This window comes from Ziziphus jujuba, chromosome 12, assembly GCF_031755915.1.
Source record: "Ziziphus jujuba cultivar Dongzao chromosome 12, ASM3175591v1".
Taxonomy (NCBI): Eukaryota; Viridiplantae; Streptophyta; class Magnoliopsida; order Rosales; family Rhamnaceae; genus Ziziphus; species Ziziphus jujuba.
In genome coordinates this window covers 10,644,678-10,665,061 of record NC_083390.1, presented here as the reverse complement: position 1 = coordinate 10,665,061, position 20,384 = coordinate 10,644,678, and the positions used below count along the sequence as shown (strand labels likewise).

Sequence of the window (20,384 nt, the reverse complement as noted above, 5' to 3'; positions counted from 1 at the left end):
GAATCATGAGATAGCTAACCAATTGGAATTGCAACAATATATGGAATTGGAAGAGATGTTGCATGTGGCTATCAAACTTGAAGATCAATTCAAGAGGAGGGGTACAGGTTCAAGGTTTGGAGGTGGTACAAGCAACGGGAGGACAAATCCAAGTGTTTGGAGAAGCAACCCCACATATGATTACAAGCCAAAACCAAAACTAGGTGAGGAAAGCACCAATCGGCCTAAAAGGGAGTCCAAAGCCAAATTTGTCCAGGCACACAAAAATGAAGGCAAATCTTATCCTAAAACTTTTAGAACTTGTGATATTTTTTGTTTTAAGTGCTAGGGATGAGGACACATTGCCAATCGATGCCCAAATAAGAGAATCATGGTGATAAAAGGTAATGGTGAATTAGAATCCGAAAGTGAAGAAAGTGAGTGTGAAACAGAGCATGAAGAGGAAGAAATTGAAGATGAAGCCGAAATACTAAATGCTTCAAATGTCGAATTAAGCTTGGTGTCTAGGAAAGTCTTAACCGTGTACAAAGATAAGGATCAAATTGAAGGAGAGAACATCTTTCACACTCATTGTGAAATCCAAGGTAATGTTTGTAGTATGATAATTGATAGTGGGAGTTGTGCAAATGTAATTAGTAATGCTGTGGTTGAAATATTAGGCTTAGTAACAATTAAACATCCAGAACCATATCGATTACAATGGCTTAATGATAGTGGTAAAATAAACGTAAACAAACAAGCCAAAGTAAAATTCAACAATGATAAATATGTGGATGTTGTTTTATGTGATGTTGTGCCTATGCATGCCAGACATATTTTATTAGGTAGACCATGGTAATTCGATAAAGAAGTAATACATTATGGTCGACAAAATGCTATTGTTTTTATATTTAAAGGCAAAAAAATAAAGATGGAGTCATTAACTCCCAAGGAGGTATTTGGAGACCAACTTCAAATACAACAAAGGAAGGAGGCCGAAAAGCTCAAGGAGAAAGCAAGCATGGTACCCACGGTTTCACCATCCATCCAAGAGGGTAGGTTTGAACTTGCTGTCCAAGGTAAGTATTCTAAACTCAATTGTGAGGGGAAAAATAATGACAAAGCCGAGAGTGAGAGAGGGAAAAAGAGTAGGATCCATGAGTGAGAAAGAAAAAGAAAGGAAAGAAAAGAAAAAGAAATTTTTTATCTTAGCTTAGGTGAGCTTAAAAAGGCATTTGTGAGTAATAAAACTATGTTGGTTATGATTTATAAAGATGCTTATTTAAAGATGCTTTTGTTGTATAGAACTTTATCTGCATTATTAAGGGCTTTACTTAGTGAAAATTTGAAAATTTGGGAGAGATTATTTGCTAACTTTAAAATGTGTGATTTCTGTAAAGATAAATTGGTATTTCTAGGATTTGTTGTGATAATGTTTGACCTAGGAGATTCCATTTCGTTACATTTAAAGGAGTGGTTTCCCGAACAAAGAAAGTCGAAGCTTATGCCACGTGGGGATGGACCTTTTCAAGTTTTGGAACAGCTCAATGAAAATGCTTACAAACTTGACTTACCGGGTGAGTATAATGCTAGTGCTACATTCAGTGTTGCTAATTTATCTCCTTTTGGTTCAAGTGATGATTTTGATTTGAGGGCAAATCATTTTCAAAAGGAGGGGAATGATGAGGAGTTATCAATTCTCAAAAGGGCTTGTCCATACCCAAATATAGAAAGCCTGTTATAAGCATCCAAGTGGTGAAGGCACTACAAAAAAAAAATCGGAATTAGCGACTATGCAGTCAGTGACGAAAAAGTAATGGTCACTGAATGAATAAAACAACGACCGATATTTAGTCGCAGAAACGATAGTAAGAGAAACGTGTAGAATTTGGTTGACTTGTTATGGTGACCAAATATTTGGTCACAAATATAAATTTGTGCTGACCAAAAACTATTTGGTAGTTAAAAAGGCAGGGTGGGAAGCTTTCCCACCTTTTTTTTTGGCGGGAACATGAAGTTTCAACGACCAACCACTGTTGGTCACTAAAAGTATTTATAAAGGACCAATATATTAATCACTAATAATATAACTTAAAATTTTTTTTTAAGGAAAAATAGCAAATAATGTTAGCATAAGGCATTCCACGACCAAATTATTTTGGGTGGTCAAATGTTATATTTGTGACGAAAATATTGGTCACTAAATAGAATTTAAAATAATAAAATATAAAAAAAAAGTTTATAATAGGTTTGGTTTAATGCCATCAGCGACCAACTATGTTTGGTGATTAAATGCAAGGGCGGGAAACCATCCACATGCTTTTCCATTTTGGCGGGAAGTGAGAACCTTGACTAAATGTAACAAAAAGAAACATGAAATTGGTAATTTAATTGTTTGAGCTACCATGTCAGTGGCTAGTAAATAGATACAAACGGTGTTAATAATAATATTAATAAAATAATCCACAATGAAGCTGCATTTTGTAAAGAAATATTTACTTAAAAAAAAAAAAAACAGATTTTATTTATTTTTTGTATTTTTTGTTACAATCCCGATAGAACCATTTTTGGATGGATGATCCCCATAAAACCCTTTAGATGATAAAATTGCACCGGCCCTATTTCGTTTCTAAAACTCTCTCCAAGAGTTGTGCTGCCCCCTTTGGATTGCCTCACCTCTCTGACCATTCGTTGCTTCTGACTGCTTGGATTGGCATCTCTCTCAAGCTTCATCTCAGGTGTGTTTCCTCTCCCATTTTCTCTTTGTGCTTTTTCTTTTCTCTATTTCTTCATTTTTCCCTAAGTTGCTCATTCCATGAAACATAGGTGAAAGATGGGTTAGTTCTTTGTTACGAATGAAAAAGAGTTAACCGGATTTAATGAGCTGATAAAGGAAGGATTGAAGGACTTATTAGGGACGTGAGAGGAAGCAAATCTATTCTTGGTAAGAGACATGTATAACTTCTTCTTTTTTTCCCTCTATGTTTGTTGTGGTGTTTTGTGAGAGATAGGTATATTGAGTGAGAGGAGTCTCTGGCCCTATATGTTATTGGTTTTTGGCAATGTGGTTGATATTTTCAAACAATAAAGTTCTAGAAAATTTTCCCACATGTTGATACATAATTGCATTTTTGTCTTTTTTCCTATGTTCTTAACATAATGTAATGAGTTTTCATGGATTGGAATTTTCTTGAACTGCTTTGTTGCTTTTGAAAAAAACACAAGCATCGTAATTTGATTGCTTGAGATTTTTTGTTTTTGAGAGATACTGAATCAAAATGTAAAAAAAGAAAAAGAAAAGAAAAAAGAAAGAAAAAAAAAAGGGTAACCGAAAATGGGAAAAAAACTTGAGGTAAAGAAGTAAATATGGTTTTCCAACCTATAAACAAATAAGACAGTTTCTAGATTTTTACTATATTTTGGTTTTTTTGGATTGGGACTTTGAAGAACTTCTAAATTGTTGAATGTTGAATAATGGACTCTGTAACTTGTCTAATAATAAACACCCATAACATAGCAAAATGTAATTGAATATCAATATATAATATTATTGCATATTGGGAATTGAATGGAGAAATCAAATTAGAATAACTCCTGTTGAATATATATAACTAATTGTCTAAATATTATTTATGATCACCTTGTGTAGGCATGGTGCATAATTTGTGGAGATTGGAATACTGATGGCATCCTCCATCTATATAGATGTATGTACATATATAAATATGTGTGTTTGAGAGATAGAATAAGAAGGGACTATAACATTTCCACAAGATCAGTGATGATTGCTTCATTTATGCATATATACATGTATGTATATATATATATACGTATAACAAAAGGATTGAATGATTAAGATTAATGACAATATCAATCCCTTAGATATAGTATTGATATTATTTTTTATGTTTGCAGGATGGTAATATAGGGGAAACAAATATTGCCAAAATATTCCTTTAAATATGCCACCTAAGAGATCAAGATATGTACCAGGAAGAGAGACTTTGGTTCCTAGGAGGTCTCCTAGGACTACCCCAGCACAAAGAGAGACTTCGGTCCCTAGGAGGTCTCCTAGGACTACCCCAGCACAAAGAGGGACCGAAAAAGAGAGACTTCGGTCCCTAGGAGGTCTCCTAGGACGACCCCAGCAGAAAGAGAGACTTTGGTCCCTAGGAGGACACCATCACAAAGAGAGAATTTGGCTCCTAGGAGGTCTCCTAGGACGACAGCATCATCTAGAAGGACTGCATCGCCTATGAAGACACCATCCCCTAGAGGTCGACAACCTATGCAAACACCAGATCGTTCCACAACACCAACGCCTAGTGAGACATCAATACCGAGTGGTCCAGAGTATGTGGAAACACCAATTCCAAACATCACATCGTCTAGAGGTCATTCTCCTATAGATCCTGTAGATGAGAGTACTGAAGATACACCTGTATCCACTGGTATGTTGGTAATCTATCATATATGTTATGTAAATTGAGAATCTATATTACATAGTATTATTAATTAACATTATTTCACTTTGTAGGTTTAATGAAGAAAAATACACGTGGCATTACGCGAGCATTGGAAATTCTTAAAACAATGGCATCCAATACTAAACTTCGCGTCCAAGTAAGTGATGGGGATATGCATGCATATGGTGACCATTGTTCTCCCTTTGCCAATCAAATTGGCATTGCTGTGCGTAACTTTGTTTCACCAAGATTGAAGGGATGGAAATATGCTTCTGATGATGAAAGGAAAATTGTCTACAAACATATTGCTGTGAGTAAAACTTAGACTCATATCATTAATATACCATATCAGTATTATAATAACTAACAAGGTTTTATTTTCCTTTTGTGTATAAGGATCGGTTTGACATTGATCTGAATGATCCTCAATGGATAGAGATTGTTGAGAGGCATTGTCGTGATAGGTACAAAAACAATAGGAGTTATTGAAACAATCATTTCAAGCTGTGTAAGATGCAAGGCAAAGACCCATTGCAATTTAGACCAAAAAGAATACGATGTCAAGAAGATTGGGAGTGGTTGTGTGCTCATTTTGAGAGTCCAAAATTTTTGGTGAGTTAGAACTATTTAAACTGTTTCAAACTTTTTTTAAATTCATGTGTATATTTTATCATATTCTAAACCATTTATTTTATATATACAGAAACGTTCTAAAGCAGGGCAATGTAATAAGGCTAAAAGGATATATAATCATCATGCTGGATCAAGATCGTTTATTGCAACAAGGGCAGCACTGGTTTGACATTCTTCAACAATTACTTTAGTTATATTTGAGAATGGATTATGTTTTCTTTATTATTTTTCCATATTATGGTAAATACTCGGTTCATAAAGTGCTTGATAAGTGAAATTTCCAATTGCATTAATATCTTTGATATCTTAGTGTTTACTTAGCAATTTTAAGGATAAATCTCTTGCTCATGCATCTTATGTCTATTGAAATTTGGTTGTCATTGGATGCTAATGGATTTTTACTAGTTTTGGTCCTTTGACAGTTTATAATATATGTCATGTATCTATAGCAGAATTGGGTTTGAGCTTAGAATTCCATGGCTTTAATGACTATTTAGTTTCATTGCCATAATAAAAAGGCAAAAATGTCAACAGTATCAGCTAAAAAGGACATTTACTATTACTACCTTTGTTATTCCGACAAACCTTGTATGCTTCAACTTTGTTGATATTGGATTTCTACTACCTTGTAGCTATAGTTCTATGTGATTCTGTTGATTTGTTGTTACCTTTGTTTGTGAGCTATTTCTAAGCTATGAATCTTGGTGATTCATTGGGATGTTGAATTGAAGTTGGAGATTATGATTATAATGTTATATAAGTGTCTATATATACATATATATATATATATACATACAGTAGGTTTAGTCCCAAATGTGAATGTGACTTTCCCTTTGTTTAAGCATGCAAGTAAAATTATCTTTCTTTTTATTCTGTAGTCATCTCCAAATGAACCAATTGGTGAGATTGAGTTTTTCAAGAGAACACACTGGACACAAAAAAAAAGGATGGAATAATGTTATAGCTGAATCAAGATATGTAAGTTTTACTTATCACTCCTTAACTGGTTTGACATACTTGTAGTATCTTATAATGACATTTTTATACCTTTCATGTTGTTAGAATGAGATGGTTCGGCTACAAGAAGCACAAACGTAGTAGACACAAGAAGATGCTTCTCCTGATGATACTGGTGCACCAGTTTTTTTGACAGAAGCTGACATTCGTGCACAAGTCCTAGGTAGAATTGCTGGATTCATTTCTGGTGTTGGACCAGCTTCAAGAAAGAGCTATAGCAGGATACTTAACCAACCTACCCCTCAGTTGGCTACAGAGTTTGAAGATTACAAGGTTGAGGTAAAAAGACTTGCACAAGTTGTGGATCAACGGGCAGAACTCATTGCCAAACTTTCTGCATTCTTGGATGGGAGTCAGCATCCTTCACGTCCCAGCCAGTCGCCGCCACCACCACCACCTACTGCAACAATGACTTGATGTTATGGTTTCTGCTTGTGATATGCATAGCATTAAAATTCACCTATACATAGTTTTTTGATAGTGTACATAGTTAGAATGCAAAATATTTGCATTCACAGGTGAATTTTAAGCACTATGCATGGTTATAGACATTTGCAATCACAAGTCCTTTTGAAAAGCATGTACAGGCACAAGTGCTCAGCTTACAGTCCTTTTGATACACTACTTTCTGTTTGTAGTGTAAGTATATAAATGTATGCAATGACAATTATGTGTAGGCAAGGACACTACTTTATAATCCTATAATTATGACATGGATTTTGACTGAATTCGATACTATGCCCTCTCCATGGTAGAATGACATTTAACTGCAATGTTTTAAAGGTTTAGGAGGTTAAACGAACTTGAGGACAAAAATGCAAACTTAAATAATTAAATTAAGGATAAAAAATGCAAAATGAAAAATAGTTTGTGGGCTTCCATCTCTCCCCTACATGATTTTAATTTTGTTTTTCTGTTATTATTTTTTTTTAAACATTTTATTGTTCTCAATAACAAGAATAAACATAATGAGACAAAAAAAAAAAAAAGCTTGTTTATATTAATGTTGTTTAAACTCGAGAGGAGGCAAGCTGCATTTTCTTTATTTTGCACTAGTTCGAATTTTTTTTTTTTGTTTTTTTCACTAACTTTAATGTTAGACTTATTTTTGAAGTAACTTATTTTTAATTTTTAATGTATTTTTAACTGTTCACATGCAAAATTTATGTATACACATATATATGTATATATATTTTGTGCCTCAATGAATGCTTAACTTTTGACTATGAATTTATAATAAACGTGTTGTAAATTAATAATTGGTTCTATGCCAGGAAAAACACTTTTAATGTAATTGATTATTATTTGTCAAATCTTTTTGTTTTACTTAATATTCTTATCATTTTTTGTTTTCGCAAATTAGTGCCATGATTATTACCGACATAACGTAATAATTATTTATGATTATATATTTTTTATTTTAATAATTAATTATAAAATTTACAAATTCTTACTCCCTGAATGATTAATTGTGAAATTTATATTTATAAGTTGTTGGAAGATATTTTGATATATTGTACAAATAGTTTGATGGAAAACGTCTAACATTCATGGTCTTAGTGTATTTTTCTAAAATCAAATTATAACAAACCTTATTACAAATCTTAAGGGCTTAGATGTATTATAGCATAGTTTTTATAAGTAACTATATGTATATAGGGGAATATACTGTGTACAAATTAGGGGTTTGACACATATTAGCGATCCTTAACTGTTATTAGCTAATGGTAAATAATCGCTTATTTTTATTAAAATAGATAATAAAATAATTCTTTTTCAAAATTATAATATATTTAAAATATATCAATTTTCAACTATTGAATGATCCTGCAATTGCTAGTGCGATTTGTCAAACATATTTGTCAAATATTTTTGATAGAACACGACCCCATACATATATATAGTCCGCAATTTATTTGAGATATTATATGTCGCCGTATAATTATATATAAAATATGTGTTTAATTATTATGATTTTGATCCTTCTTTGTTATGTCCTCAATGAACATTTGTTATGCCCTCAATAGTCCTCAATGAACATTTGTTATGTTATTATAGTTTTTATCATACAAAGAAAGATGTTATTTACATACTAATCTACAAAGATACTTGTACATTTATATATATATATATATATATATTATCATTAGTGTTTAAATTCAAACTCATTATCATGATATAAAATAATTGCAAATGCACATAAACATTTCTGATACTTAACCACATTATAAATATGTTTCCTAATAATTTACACTTGATTAATTAAGATGGACAAAATACATTTTTCACTTTCCATACATATAGCTTTCATTGTTATTTAATATATATATATATATATGGACATTGTTTTATAGAAAATGTATATTACACTATTTGTCATATGAATATTAAATTTTTATATGGTTAATTCTTAGGTTCATATGATTTGGACAGAAGAAAAAAAGAGAAAAAGAAAGAAAAGAAAGCAAAATAGAAAAAGTAAATGGAAATTTGTATTGGAAAGTGAAACCCAAATATGAATTTCTACTTTGGTGGGAAGTTTTGCCGCCTTTTTCCATATTTCCCATTTATTTCATTTTCTTCAAATCCCAATCTGTCCCTTATGTTTACGTTTTAGCAAAAGCAAATCCCCATTTGAAACATTTTGTGTGATAGGAGTCCACCCCTCTGTGTGTCCATTTCGACCGGTAACACTCTCAACCTCTCTCTCAGTTTTGTTTTCTTTGTTTCAAAATACAGCTTATTACCTCTGCTACCACCTATCAAATTTTGTCCAATTCCAGAATTTTGGCTGATTGAAGAAGTCATTCTTCATATGTATTTTTGCTCAGCTTGTAAGGTATACGTGAATGATTGGGTTTTTTGGGTTTTATACATATCAAACAAAAGCAACTGGATTGAGGAGCTGGTTGGATTTTCAGTTGAATGTGATGAGCCGAGAGGGAAAAGGTTCTTCATGACCTAAGGAAGGCATTCTTGGTAAGAGACATTTTCTTTCTGAGTTTGTGGTGTCTTTATGTAAATGACAGAGTTCTAGTACTGTAAATATTGAAAAATATATCAGATTTTTGTTTTTGGGTTCATTCCAAACTACATGATGAGTCAATAGGAAAACAAATATATGTAACCTGCATTCTTTGTTGGAACAACTTACAGCTTATTGCAGCATATATAGGATTAGGTGAATACTTTTAGTTCCTATGACTTATACAAATTACATTTCCATATCCTATTTGGTTTTCATAATTTCTAAGCGTAATTATATGTCATTTCCTGGAATTATGGTTTGGTTGTTTGTGGATGAGGTGGTTTTTTCCATTTGACTTACCCTCCAATAAGATTGAAAAAACTAATTCATTATTTTGGCAAAAACAATAAAAGTAGTGCATCTACACGAACTTGAGCCCAAAAATCATGTGGCAGAGCAATTGAAATAACCAAATGTAGGGATACTTGCCAAACTCCAAATCAGCTTGTAAACTAAGTCATCATAGAAATATAATAACATTGTCCACATTCTATTTAAAATATTATGTTACAAGATAACTCTATATCACACAGTTTAGCCATAACTTAATGCCTAGTAAGCTGGAAATTTCTATTCTTATTTTTTTCAATAAAGTATATCTACATACATATAATTTTTATGTGATACATAAATATATATTAGCAGCTCCTGACATTGTGCGTCCACTACCTTGCTGTCACCTTTAAAAAGGATCATGCTATAAGAAAACACACTGGACACAAGGTCATTGAAGTTTTATCTTTATTATGATAAAGTGAAGTTGATTATCAATGTTAATTCTAGATGGCTATGAATATACGCCAAAAACAAATATTAGTGGAATGAATAATGCTTAGTATACCTATCATTGTTCTTTTTGTTGTTTTTTTTTTTTAAAAATAGACCATTTCATGTCTTTGAGTATATGAATATTGCAATATCTGTTCTCCTTTTGCTAGTTAACTAGTTTATTATTCTTTTAATTTCCTATCCTTTAATGCTATCTTGCTGTGTATTGAGACACTTAAACCCATTTTAGCTTCAATATTGTACAAGTTAAGTTATTTTAAGTGCTTGATATATTATATCCTTATAACTATACTATTGGTTTCTTCTAGGAAGTTATGGAAAAAAAATGGATATGGTGTCATGATAAGCTGTCAGATGAATACACAAATGGTGTTAAATCATTTATTGAATTGGCTAAACATCATTTAGATGAAGATAATAGGACTAGATGTCCTTGTCGATATTGTCGGAATGTGTATTTCCAAGATATAAGTGTAGTTGAACGACATTTATGGGTGAAAGGATTTTCACCAGATTATCACAATTGGATTTATCATGGAGAGGCATTGAATTTTCAAGGTATTGAAATGGGTTTTGAGGAACATGATGAAGCTATTGAACATGATAGGGAAGAAGATGATAATGATGATATCAGGGTAGCATTGCAAGATGCTGCAGGTGACATGGATATTGATGTAGATGCATATGAAGGTCACAGTGGAGATCAAGATCATAGAAATAAAGAATTTTCAGGATTATTTGCTGAAGTTGAAAGCGGGTTATATCTAAGGTGTACAAAGTTCTCTGCATTGACTTTTTTGTTCAGGTTAATGCATATAAAAGCTTTAAACCATTGGAGTAACAAGTCATTTAGTATGTTGCTTGAACTTCTCAAGGAAGCACTTCCAGAGGGTACTAAATTGCCAAAGTCTTACTACAAGGCAAAATGTACACTTCATGCACTTGGATTAGGATATGTAACGATTCATGCTTGTAAATGGGATTGTGCATTGTTTTGGAAAGAATCAGCTGAATTGGATAAATGTCCAATATGTGCTGAACCGAGATACAAATTTCAAGGTACTGAGGGGAAAAGGATCCCTCAAAAGGTGCTTCGATATTTTCCTATCACTCCAAGATTGCAAAGATTATTTACATCTCGCCATACTGCTATTGATATGAGATGGCACAAAGAGAAGCGTCCTAACACAAATGGAGTATTGAGGCATCCAGCAGATGGAAAAGCATGGAAGCACTTTGATGAACAATATCCGATATTTTCTATGGATCCTCGTAATGTCCGGCTAGGTGCTGCCACTGATGGATTTAATCCTTTTAGTAACATGAGTACTTTGTATAGCATGTGGCCAGTGATGTTAGTGCCTTATAACCTGCCACCTTGGAAGTGCATGAAAGAGACTGTTTCGATGATGTCACTATTAATACTGTTGGGGTGAGAAGGTTATGACCAAGAGCAAGCTAGCTTGAAGTGTTAGAAACAAGCAAGCTTTTGGTGATGCTCTTGGGAATGGTTGTGTGTGAGTTGTGTTTTTAGGTTTTAGTTATGGTGTTTTCTGGTTTTTAGGATTCCTAAAGTGTTCTAAGGTGTTGAAGAAGAGATAAGAAGAAGAGGAACACGTTAGGTTTTGAAAATGAGGCTTAGATGTGTAGCCATTTCATTCATTTTACAATATAAGCTTGAAATTACAACTAGTTCACACATGCCAAGCATGTGAGCTTACAAAATGAGTAAAGTATTTGAAATTTAAAAAGTAAAATGGTCAACACCTAACTTTTCATACACAAAAGAGTCAAAAACTAGCTGCAACATGTCTATTCCAAATATAGTAAAAAGTGGCACATGGTTTGAACTAAGTTCCTATTGTTTAACTAGTTTGGGTAAACAACCAAACTAGCTTCACCTACTTAGTTCCCCTTTGTATCTGCTTATGAAACTTGGTTTGAAGCATCCTTGGTCATCAATAAATATTGTTCCAAGAGATAGGAAAGTTCTGGAACCGGATCATGGGCCAAACAGCTCCAAAGCTGACCCATACTCTGCATACTGGGCCCATCAGATACAGCAATCTGTTTGGAATAGAAAATGGACTTTCCCATGTCATGTGGACCTGAAATGTGAACCATAGTCTTCTATATATTTCTGTAGACATCCCTCAAAATTTCAGCCCAAAAATCCATTTGCAACCTGAGATATAAGATAAATAGTGGATCTATGTTGCTGGAAATTATGAATCCAGCACCATAGGCACTTCAAGCATAACATTCCTACTCTTTTGTGCATAATTTTGCCTATACTTTTGCATACATAACTTAGGCACAAAACATTATCAAAATATACCTTGCATAAATTAAAAACATACAAAAAATATAAACTCATAAAAGGAAAGGATTTGATACCAAGGTGTGCATGCTAGCCGGTGACATGCACCATCAAGTGGCAAAATTGCCACACGTCAACACTCCTCCTTGGCAATTTTGTATGAGACATTGAGAAGTCCTCTCAATATCTCAAATCTCTTCTTTCCCAATGGCTTGGTGAAGATATCCGCCAAGTTCTCCTCGGAAGTCACATACTCCAACTTCACTTCACCACTTGCTTCAAATTCCCTTAAGGAATGATACTTGACTGGTATATGCTTGGTCCTCCCATGTTGGACTGGATTTTGTGCAATTGCTATTGCTGACGTATTATCACACAATATTATCGTGGCTTCCTCTTGCTTCAAGCTCAAGTCCTCCAATAATTTCCTAAGCCAAACACCTTGATTAGCACAACTTGAGCAAGCAATATACTCGGCTTCCGCGGTGCTTTGTGCAACGGTTTGTTGCTTCTTGGAATTCCATGAGAAAGGACCATTTCCAAGAGTGTAAATGTAGCCCGATGTGCTCTTGCTATCATCCAAAGAACCAGCCCAATCACTATCACTATAACCAAGCAAAGCTTCATTCATGCCATCCTTGTACCATATACCAAAATCACTAGTACCTTTCAAATACCTTAGGATTCTTTTTGCACAACTAAGATGATTTTGTGATGGATTATGCATAAATCTTGACAAAACAGCCACACTAAACATGATATCCGGTCTAGTAGAGCATACATATAAAAGGCTACCAATTAAACTTCTATAGATGGAAGGATTTACCTTTGGAGAATCATCATCCTTCACCAACTTGGTGCCTTCATTCATAGGTGTGGCAACGCTATTACAATCTTGCATGTCAAACTTCTTGAGCAACTCCTTCACATAGCTTTCTTGAGATCTGAAGATGCCCTTGGATGATTGGACAACTTCAATTCCAAGAAAGTATTTCATCTCTCCAAGGCTAGACATCTCAAAGTTCAATTCTAGCTCACTTTTGAAATTGCTCACTTCTTTCTCCTTACCACCGGTCACTAGGAGGTCATCAACATAAAGAGACACCAAAACCATGCAACCATGAGTCCTAATATACAATGTAGGCTCATTAGGACTCCTCCTAAATCCATGCTTTGTCAAAAAACCATCTATCTTGGCATACCATGCCCTAGGAGCTTGTTTAAGGCCATACAAGGCCTTGTGTAGCTTGTATACCTTCTCTTCACTTCCTTTCTTCACAAAACCTTCGGGTTGCACAACATAGACCTCCTCCTTCAATATTCCATTCAAGAAGGCTGACTTCACATCAAGGTGATATACTTTCCAAGACTTTTGTGTCGAAATTGCAAGAAGAAGTCTTATGGTTTCCATCCTTGCAACCGGTGCAAAAGTCTCTCCATAATCCACACCGGCTTATTGTGCATATCCTTTGACAACAAGCCTTGCCTTGTGCTTATTTATGGACCTATCCGGATTGTACTTGGTCCTAAAGATCCACTTCACCCCAATAGCATTCTTTCCCTTCGGTTTTGTTACCAAGCTCCAAGTGTCATTCTTGTTTATCACATCGATTTCATCTTGCATGGCTTGTCTCCACTCTTTTCTTGCCATAGCCTCATGGACATTGATTGGATCACTCAATGCCACATTACACCTTTCATAAATCTCATTAAGAGGTCTTGTGCCTCTCACACCATCACCAATCTCCAAATCAGCCCCTATGGAGATTTCTAGCTCATTTTCATTATATTCATCATCATGGGCAGCACCTTCATCATTTCCTTGTTCCTCATCGTTATCATGAGCTTCAAGCCGATTGTCTTCATCCATACTAGCCAACTCCTCCTTACTACAAACCCATTTAGCTTCCTCATCAACTTTCACATCTCTACTTATCACAAGTTTCTTGGTTTCCAAGTTATACACTCTATATCCCTTGGTCACATCACTATAGCCAACCAAAACACCAACTTGTGACCTTTCATCAAGCTTTCCTCTCTTCTCTTGTGGTACTAGGATGTAACAAATGCTTCCAAATACCCTTAGATGATCAAGAGAAGGCTTATATCCAAACCAAAGCTCAAATGGGGTGTTACTCCTCAAAGACTTGGAGTAAAGCCTATTTTGGATGTAGATGGATGTATTAACTCCTTCGGCCCAAAACTTCTTTGGCAAGCCACTTTCAAACAACAAACATCTAGCCATCTCCATGATGGTATGGTTCTTCCTTTCACATACACCATTTTGTTGTGGTGTGTATGGTGTAGTGAATTGATGAACTATACCATGATCCTTACAAAGTTGTTTGAAAGCCTCACTTGTGTATTCCCCACCATTGTCCGTCCTTAGCACCTTTATAGTGCAACCGGATTGATTTTGCACTAACTTCATAAATTCTACAAACTTCTCCAAAGCTTGTGATTTTCTTTCAAGGAAATACACCCAACACATTCTTGAGTAATCATCAATGAAAGTTATGAAATACTTGCTGCCATTTAAGGATGGAACACTCATAGGACCACAAATATCCGAATGTATAAGTCCTAGCTTCTCCTTTGATCTCCAAGAACAAGATTGAAATGCTAGCCTAGTATGCTTTCCTTTTTGACACACTTCACACACATGTTCTTGCTTCTCCACCAATGGCATGTTTCTAACAAGTTCATGTGTGCCTACCAATGACTTAAAGCTAGCATGGCCTAGTCTTTTATGCCAAAGTTGAGAGGTGTTCTCAACTTTGTGTTCAATGCAACCGATGCACCATTTTCATCCATATTCAACCTAAAATTCTTGTTCTTCATTCCAACACACATTAATTCATTTCCATGAGGATCAACTATAGTGCATGTCATGTTTGAGAAGTGTAATGCATATTTGTTCTCAAGCATTTGACCTACACTAAGTAAGTTCTCACATAAAGAAGGTACATAGAGAACATCATGGATAGTTTTGATACCTTTGGTGGTGTGTATCACCACATCTCCTTTGCCTTTCACTTCCATCAAGGCTCCATTTCCAATTTTGACTTTGTTGTGGCTGCTCCTATCCAAGTTTGTGAACCACTCATGCTTGTGAGACATATGGTGTGTTGCTCCACTATCAATGATCCATCCTTCATCATTCTTGATGCTACTAAAACAAGTAGCAACAAACAACTCTTCGGATTCACTATCACTTGCATTATCTTTAGCAACATTTGCTTGTTGCTTATCTTTCTTGTTTGCCTTGCATACTCTCTCCACATGACCCTTTTGTTGGCATTTATGGCAAAATGCATCCGGCCTCCACCAACACCTTCTTGGATGATGACCTTTCTTCTTGCAATGGTGACAAGGTTCATAGGACTTCCTCTCGGGTTTGCTAGTTTCACCTATCTCCTTTATGACCTTAAGCTTGTTCTTCTTTTGATTTTGTGTCTTTTGATGTTGTTTAGACACAAATGCAGCCTCCATTGATTCTTCATGTCTAATCCTCCTCCTTTGCTCCGTAGCTTGCAAGGCATTCACCAACTCGGTCAAGGAAATTTCATTTAGGTTCCTTGACTCCTCCAATGAAGATATCTTAGCTTCAAACCTCTCGGGCAAGGAGACCAACACCTTCTCCACAATCCTTTGGTCACTTAATCTTTCACCTAGCACCCTAATTTGATTCACCACATTAAGAAGCCTTGTGGTGAACTCCTTAACCGTTTCTTTGTCTTTCATCTTGATAGTCTCAAACTCCCTCCTTAGGTTAAGGATTTGCATTTGCCTTGTCCTTGCACTCCTTTGGAACTCATCTTGAAGTTTTTCCCAAGCTTCTTTGGCACTCTCACATGCCATTATCCTTGTGAAAATGGTATCACTAATACAAGAATGAATGGCGGTGAGAGCCTTGAAACCTTTAGCCAATTCCTCCTCATGGTGCTTGATTTGGTTGACCGTTGCCCCTTGTCTCAAAGGCTCGGGTTCTTGGGGATTTATGGTGACCTCCCAAAGACCATAAGCCTTCAAGTAGGCTTGCATCTTGATACTCCAAATGTTGTAGTTCTCCCCATTGAAGATAGGAGGAGAAGGAGTTGAAAAACTTGAAGAAGCCATGTGGATGTTGCTTTCGAGTATGAAGGAATATGAAAATATATTTGTGCTTTCAAGTATCTCTTCACTCTCAAGGAACGAACCAGCCCAAAAACCTCACAAATCTCACAAAAAATATGCCTTGCTCTGATACCACTTTGTTGGGGTGAGAAGGTTATGACCAAGAGCAAGCTAGCTTGAAGTGTTAGCAACAAGCAAGCTTTTGGTGATGCTCTTGGGAATTGTTGTGTGTGAGTTGTGTTTTTAGGTTTTGGTTATGGTGTTTTCTGGTTTTTAGGGTTCCTAAAGTGTTCTAAGGTGTTGAAGAAGAGATAAGAAGAAGAGGAACACGTTAGGTTTTGAAAATGAGGCTTAGATGTGTAGCCATTTCATTCATTTTACAATATAAGCTTGAAATTACAACTAGTTCACACATGCCAAGCATGTGAGCTTACAAAATGAGTAAAGTATTTGAAATTTAAAAAGTAAAATGGTCAACACCTAAATTTTCATACACAAAATAGTCAAAAACTAGCTGCAACATGTCTATTCCAAATATAGTAAAAAGTGGCACATGGTTTGAACTAAGTTCCTATTGTTTAACTAGTTTGGGTAAACAACCAAACTAGCTTCACCTACTTAGTTCCCCTTTGTATCTGCTTATGAAACTTGGTTTGAAGCATCCTTGGTCATCAATAAATATTGTTCCAAGAGATAGGAAAGTTCTGGAACCGGATCATGGGCCAAACAGCTCCAAAGCTGACCCATACTCTGCATACTGGGCCCATCAGATACAGCAATCTGTTTGGAATAGAAAATGGACTTTCCCATGTCATTTGGACCTGAAATTGGAACCATAGTCTTCTATATATGTCTGTAGACATCCCTCAAAAGTTCAGCCCAAAAATCCATTTGCAACCTGAGATATAAGATAAATAGTGGAGCTATGTTGCTGGAAATTATGAATCCAGCACCATAGGCACTTCAAGCATAACATTCCTACTCTTTTGTGCATAATTTTGCCTATACTTTTGCATACATAACTTAGGCACAAAACATTATCAAAATATACCTTGCATAAATTAAAAACATACAAAAAATATAAACTCATAAAAGGAAAGGATTTGATACCAAGGTGTGCATGCTAGCCGGTGACATGCACCATCAAGTGGCAAAATTGCCACACTTCAACAAATACCAGGCCCAACGGCACCTGGAAAAGACATTGATGTGTACTTACGGCCTATGATTGATGAATTGAAAGATCTATGGACAAATGGTGTCACCACTTATGACATCTCTAAAAAGGAGAGGTTTACAATGCATGCAGCAGTGTTGTGGACAATACATGACTTTCCAGCATATGGAACACTTTCTGGATGGAGTACCAAAGGATACAAAGCATGTCCGACTTGTAATGAAGATACTTCTTCCCAAGCTTTAAGAAGTAAGATTTGTTACATGGGACATCGTCGATATTTATCCATAAATCATGCATGGAGAAATAATCGACAATATGATGGAAAGCCTGAACGAAGGTTAGCTCCAAGGCAGTTTTTAGGAGCTGAAATATTACAACAGTTAGATAGGACAATTGAGAGCAGACCGGGGAAACATCCTAACAATGCGGATAAAAAGAGAAAACGTGCTGCCTGTGAATTAAATTGGACAAGGAAAAGCATATTTTTTGAACTAGAATATTGGTCTAAATTAAAATTTCGGCACAATTTGGGTGTGATGCATATTGAGAAAAACATTTGTGATAATATAGTTGGAACAATGTTGGACATCAAAGGTAAGTCGAAGGATACTGACAAGGCACGTATGGATTTAAAGGACCTGAATATTCGAAAAGAATTGCATTTACAAGAAACTGGCGGTAAAGTTTTGAAACCTTTGGCATGTTTTTCATTAACAAGGGATGAAAAACATGAGTTTTGTAAGTTTTTGAAGTCTGTTAAATTTCCAGATGGCTATGCTGCTAATATTTCAAAGAATGTGAACATTAAGGATGGTAAGATATCAGGTTTTAAAACTCATGATAGTCATGTTCTTTTGCAACAACTGTTTCCCGTGGGTATAAGACCTTACATTAAGAAAGAGGTTTGTAGAACAATTATTGAAATGTGCATGTTCTTCCAAAAACTTTGTGCACGAACTCTATCTGTTTCAGACTTGGATATGTTACAAGAGGGGATAATACTTACATTGTGTAAATTGGAAAGAATATTCCCTCCAACTTTTTTGATATCATGGTTCATCTAGCAGTTCACCTACCATATGAGGCAAAAATGGCAGGACCAGTACATACTCGTTGGATGTATCCTTTTGAAAGGTAAAGCCTTTGGTTATTAAAGTTGATCAATCAATTTACATTCTTTTAATTTTCTTATCTTTTTACTTTTTTTATTTTTATGATATTTTTCATTCATTATTAGAGCTTTGGGAACATTGAAAAAATATGTGAGAAATAAAGCTCATCCAGAAGGTTCAATAGTAGAGGGTTATGTTGTCAATGAGGCATTAACTTATTGTTCAATGTACCTTCATGGTATTGAAACTCGATTCAATCGGCCAGAACGTAATAAAGATGGTGAGAATCAGATTGCTTCGACTTTGTCAGTATTCACTCAACCTGTGAACTTGTTGGGGAAACCTCAATTTGTTGAACTGAAAGACGATAATTATAAAAAAGCTCATTGGTACATCCTTTACAATTGCTGTGAGTTGTAGCCATATTTTGAGTAAGAACCAAAACTTATATATTATTAGTTGAAGTTCAAAATAAGTAAATTATAAATCCATACTTCTAATTAAATTACATTTTTGCAGTGAGCACACCAAACTATTGCAAAACAGGGGTGTCACAAGTATTCTGCAGGTACAAGAAAAGGAATTTTCACAATGGTTTGAACAAAGGGTATGTATTTTTTAGTTATAAAAGGTAAAATTCCAGCGTGATATGTAAGTATTGTTAATTAATTAAAATTACATTTTCATAGATAAAATATTTCAGTAGATGTAAATATCCAATGGTAACTGATGAGTTGTACTCACTAGCATGTGGTCCTGATTATGGAATAAAATCATATAGTGGATGTATAGTAAATGGAGTTCGATATCGCACAAAAGTTCGTGATGATAGGCGTGTCACTCAAAATTGTGGAATTTGGGTTGTAGGTGATCATGATGGTGAATCTTGTGACTTTTATGGGGTAATAGAAGACATTCTTATGTTAGACTATAGGTCCAAACACTCTGTTGTACTTTTTAGATGTGCATGGTTTGACACAAATGTGAAAAAGAAAAAGATGATCACAGAGTTTCAAATCATAAGCATTAATGTCACTTCATATTGGTATAAGAACGACCCTTTTGTCCTTGCCTCACAAGCTAAACAAGTGTTTTACGTGGATGATTACAAGATGGGTCAACATTGGAAAGTGGTTCGAAAGGTGCATCACCGTCATCTGTGGGATTTTCCAGACCGATTAGATGAAGGTGATGATCATGGTGATTCATTTGAAGTTGATGAGTTGGATGCTTATCAAGAAAATGATTCAATGGACATTCAAAATTTATTTGAATCAATTGATATTGAACGTCTTAATCGTGAAGATATTGACCCAATAGAAATTAATTTGAAGAGTGCAACAAACTATGAAGATGCAGATAGTGAGGCAGAGAGTGGAGATTTTGAAGATGCAGATAGTGGTGCAGAGAGTGAAGATTATGAAGATGCAGATACTGGCACAGAAATGAAGATAATGGGGAGTACAATGAGGAAACCGACAATGATAGTGAAGATGAGTTGTTAAGTAATGGTGAAACCGGTGAGGATACTGACTCATTTGCATAAATAACTATATATATATATTTTTCCTTTTTTCAGTTTCCTATGTAATGATTTCTGTTCATGTTAAAGATGATTATGCTCCATTTCAAACTAATTTAATATAACTATATGTTGCTTTTTTAATATAGCTTACTAGCATATATATATATATATTAAGTCCAGAATGTTCATATTGTCAGCTAATAATTCGTTTTTGTTTTT

General features: G+C 34.9%; 1 protein-coding gene across 1 annotated transcript; it reads left to right on the top strand.

Annotated features, from left to right (window-relative positions):
• The first annotated feature begins 17,572 nt into the window (after positions 1–17,572).
• Positions 17,573–20,145, top strand: LOC107425359 (uncharacterized). The gene is made up of 8 exons (XM_048461992.1): positions 17,573–17,981; positions 18,099–18,206; positions 18,297–18,430; positions 18,596–18,662; positions 18,804–19,029; positions 19,160–19,247; positions 19,330–19,939; positions 20,000–20,145. The coding sequence occupies exons 1-8, from the start codon at positions 17,573–17,575 to the stop codon at positions 20,143–20,145; spliced, it is 1,788 nt and encodes a 595-aa protein (XP_048317949.1).
• Positions 20,146–20,384: the final 239 nt, after the last annotated feature.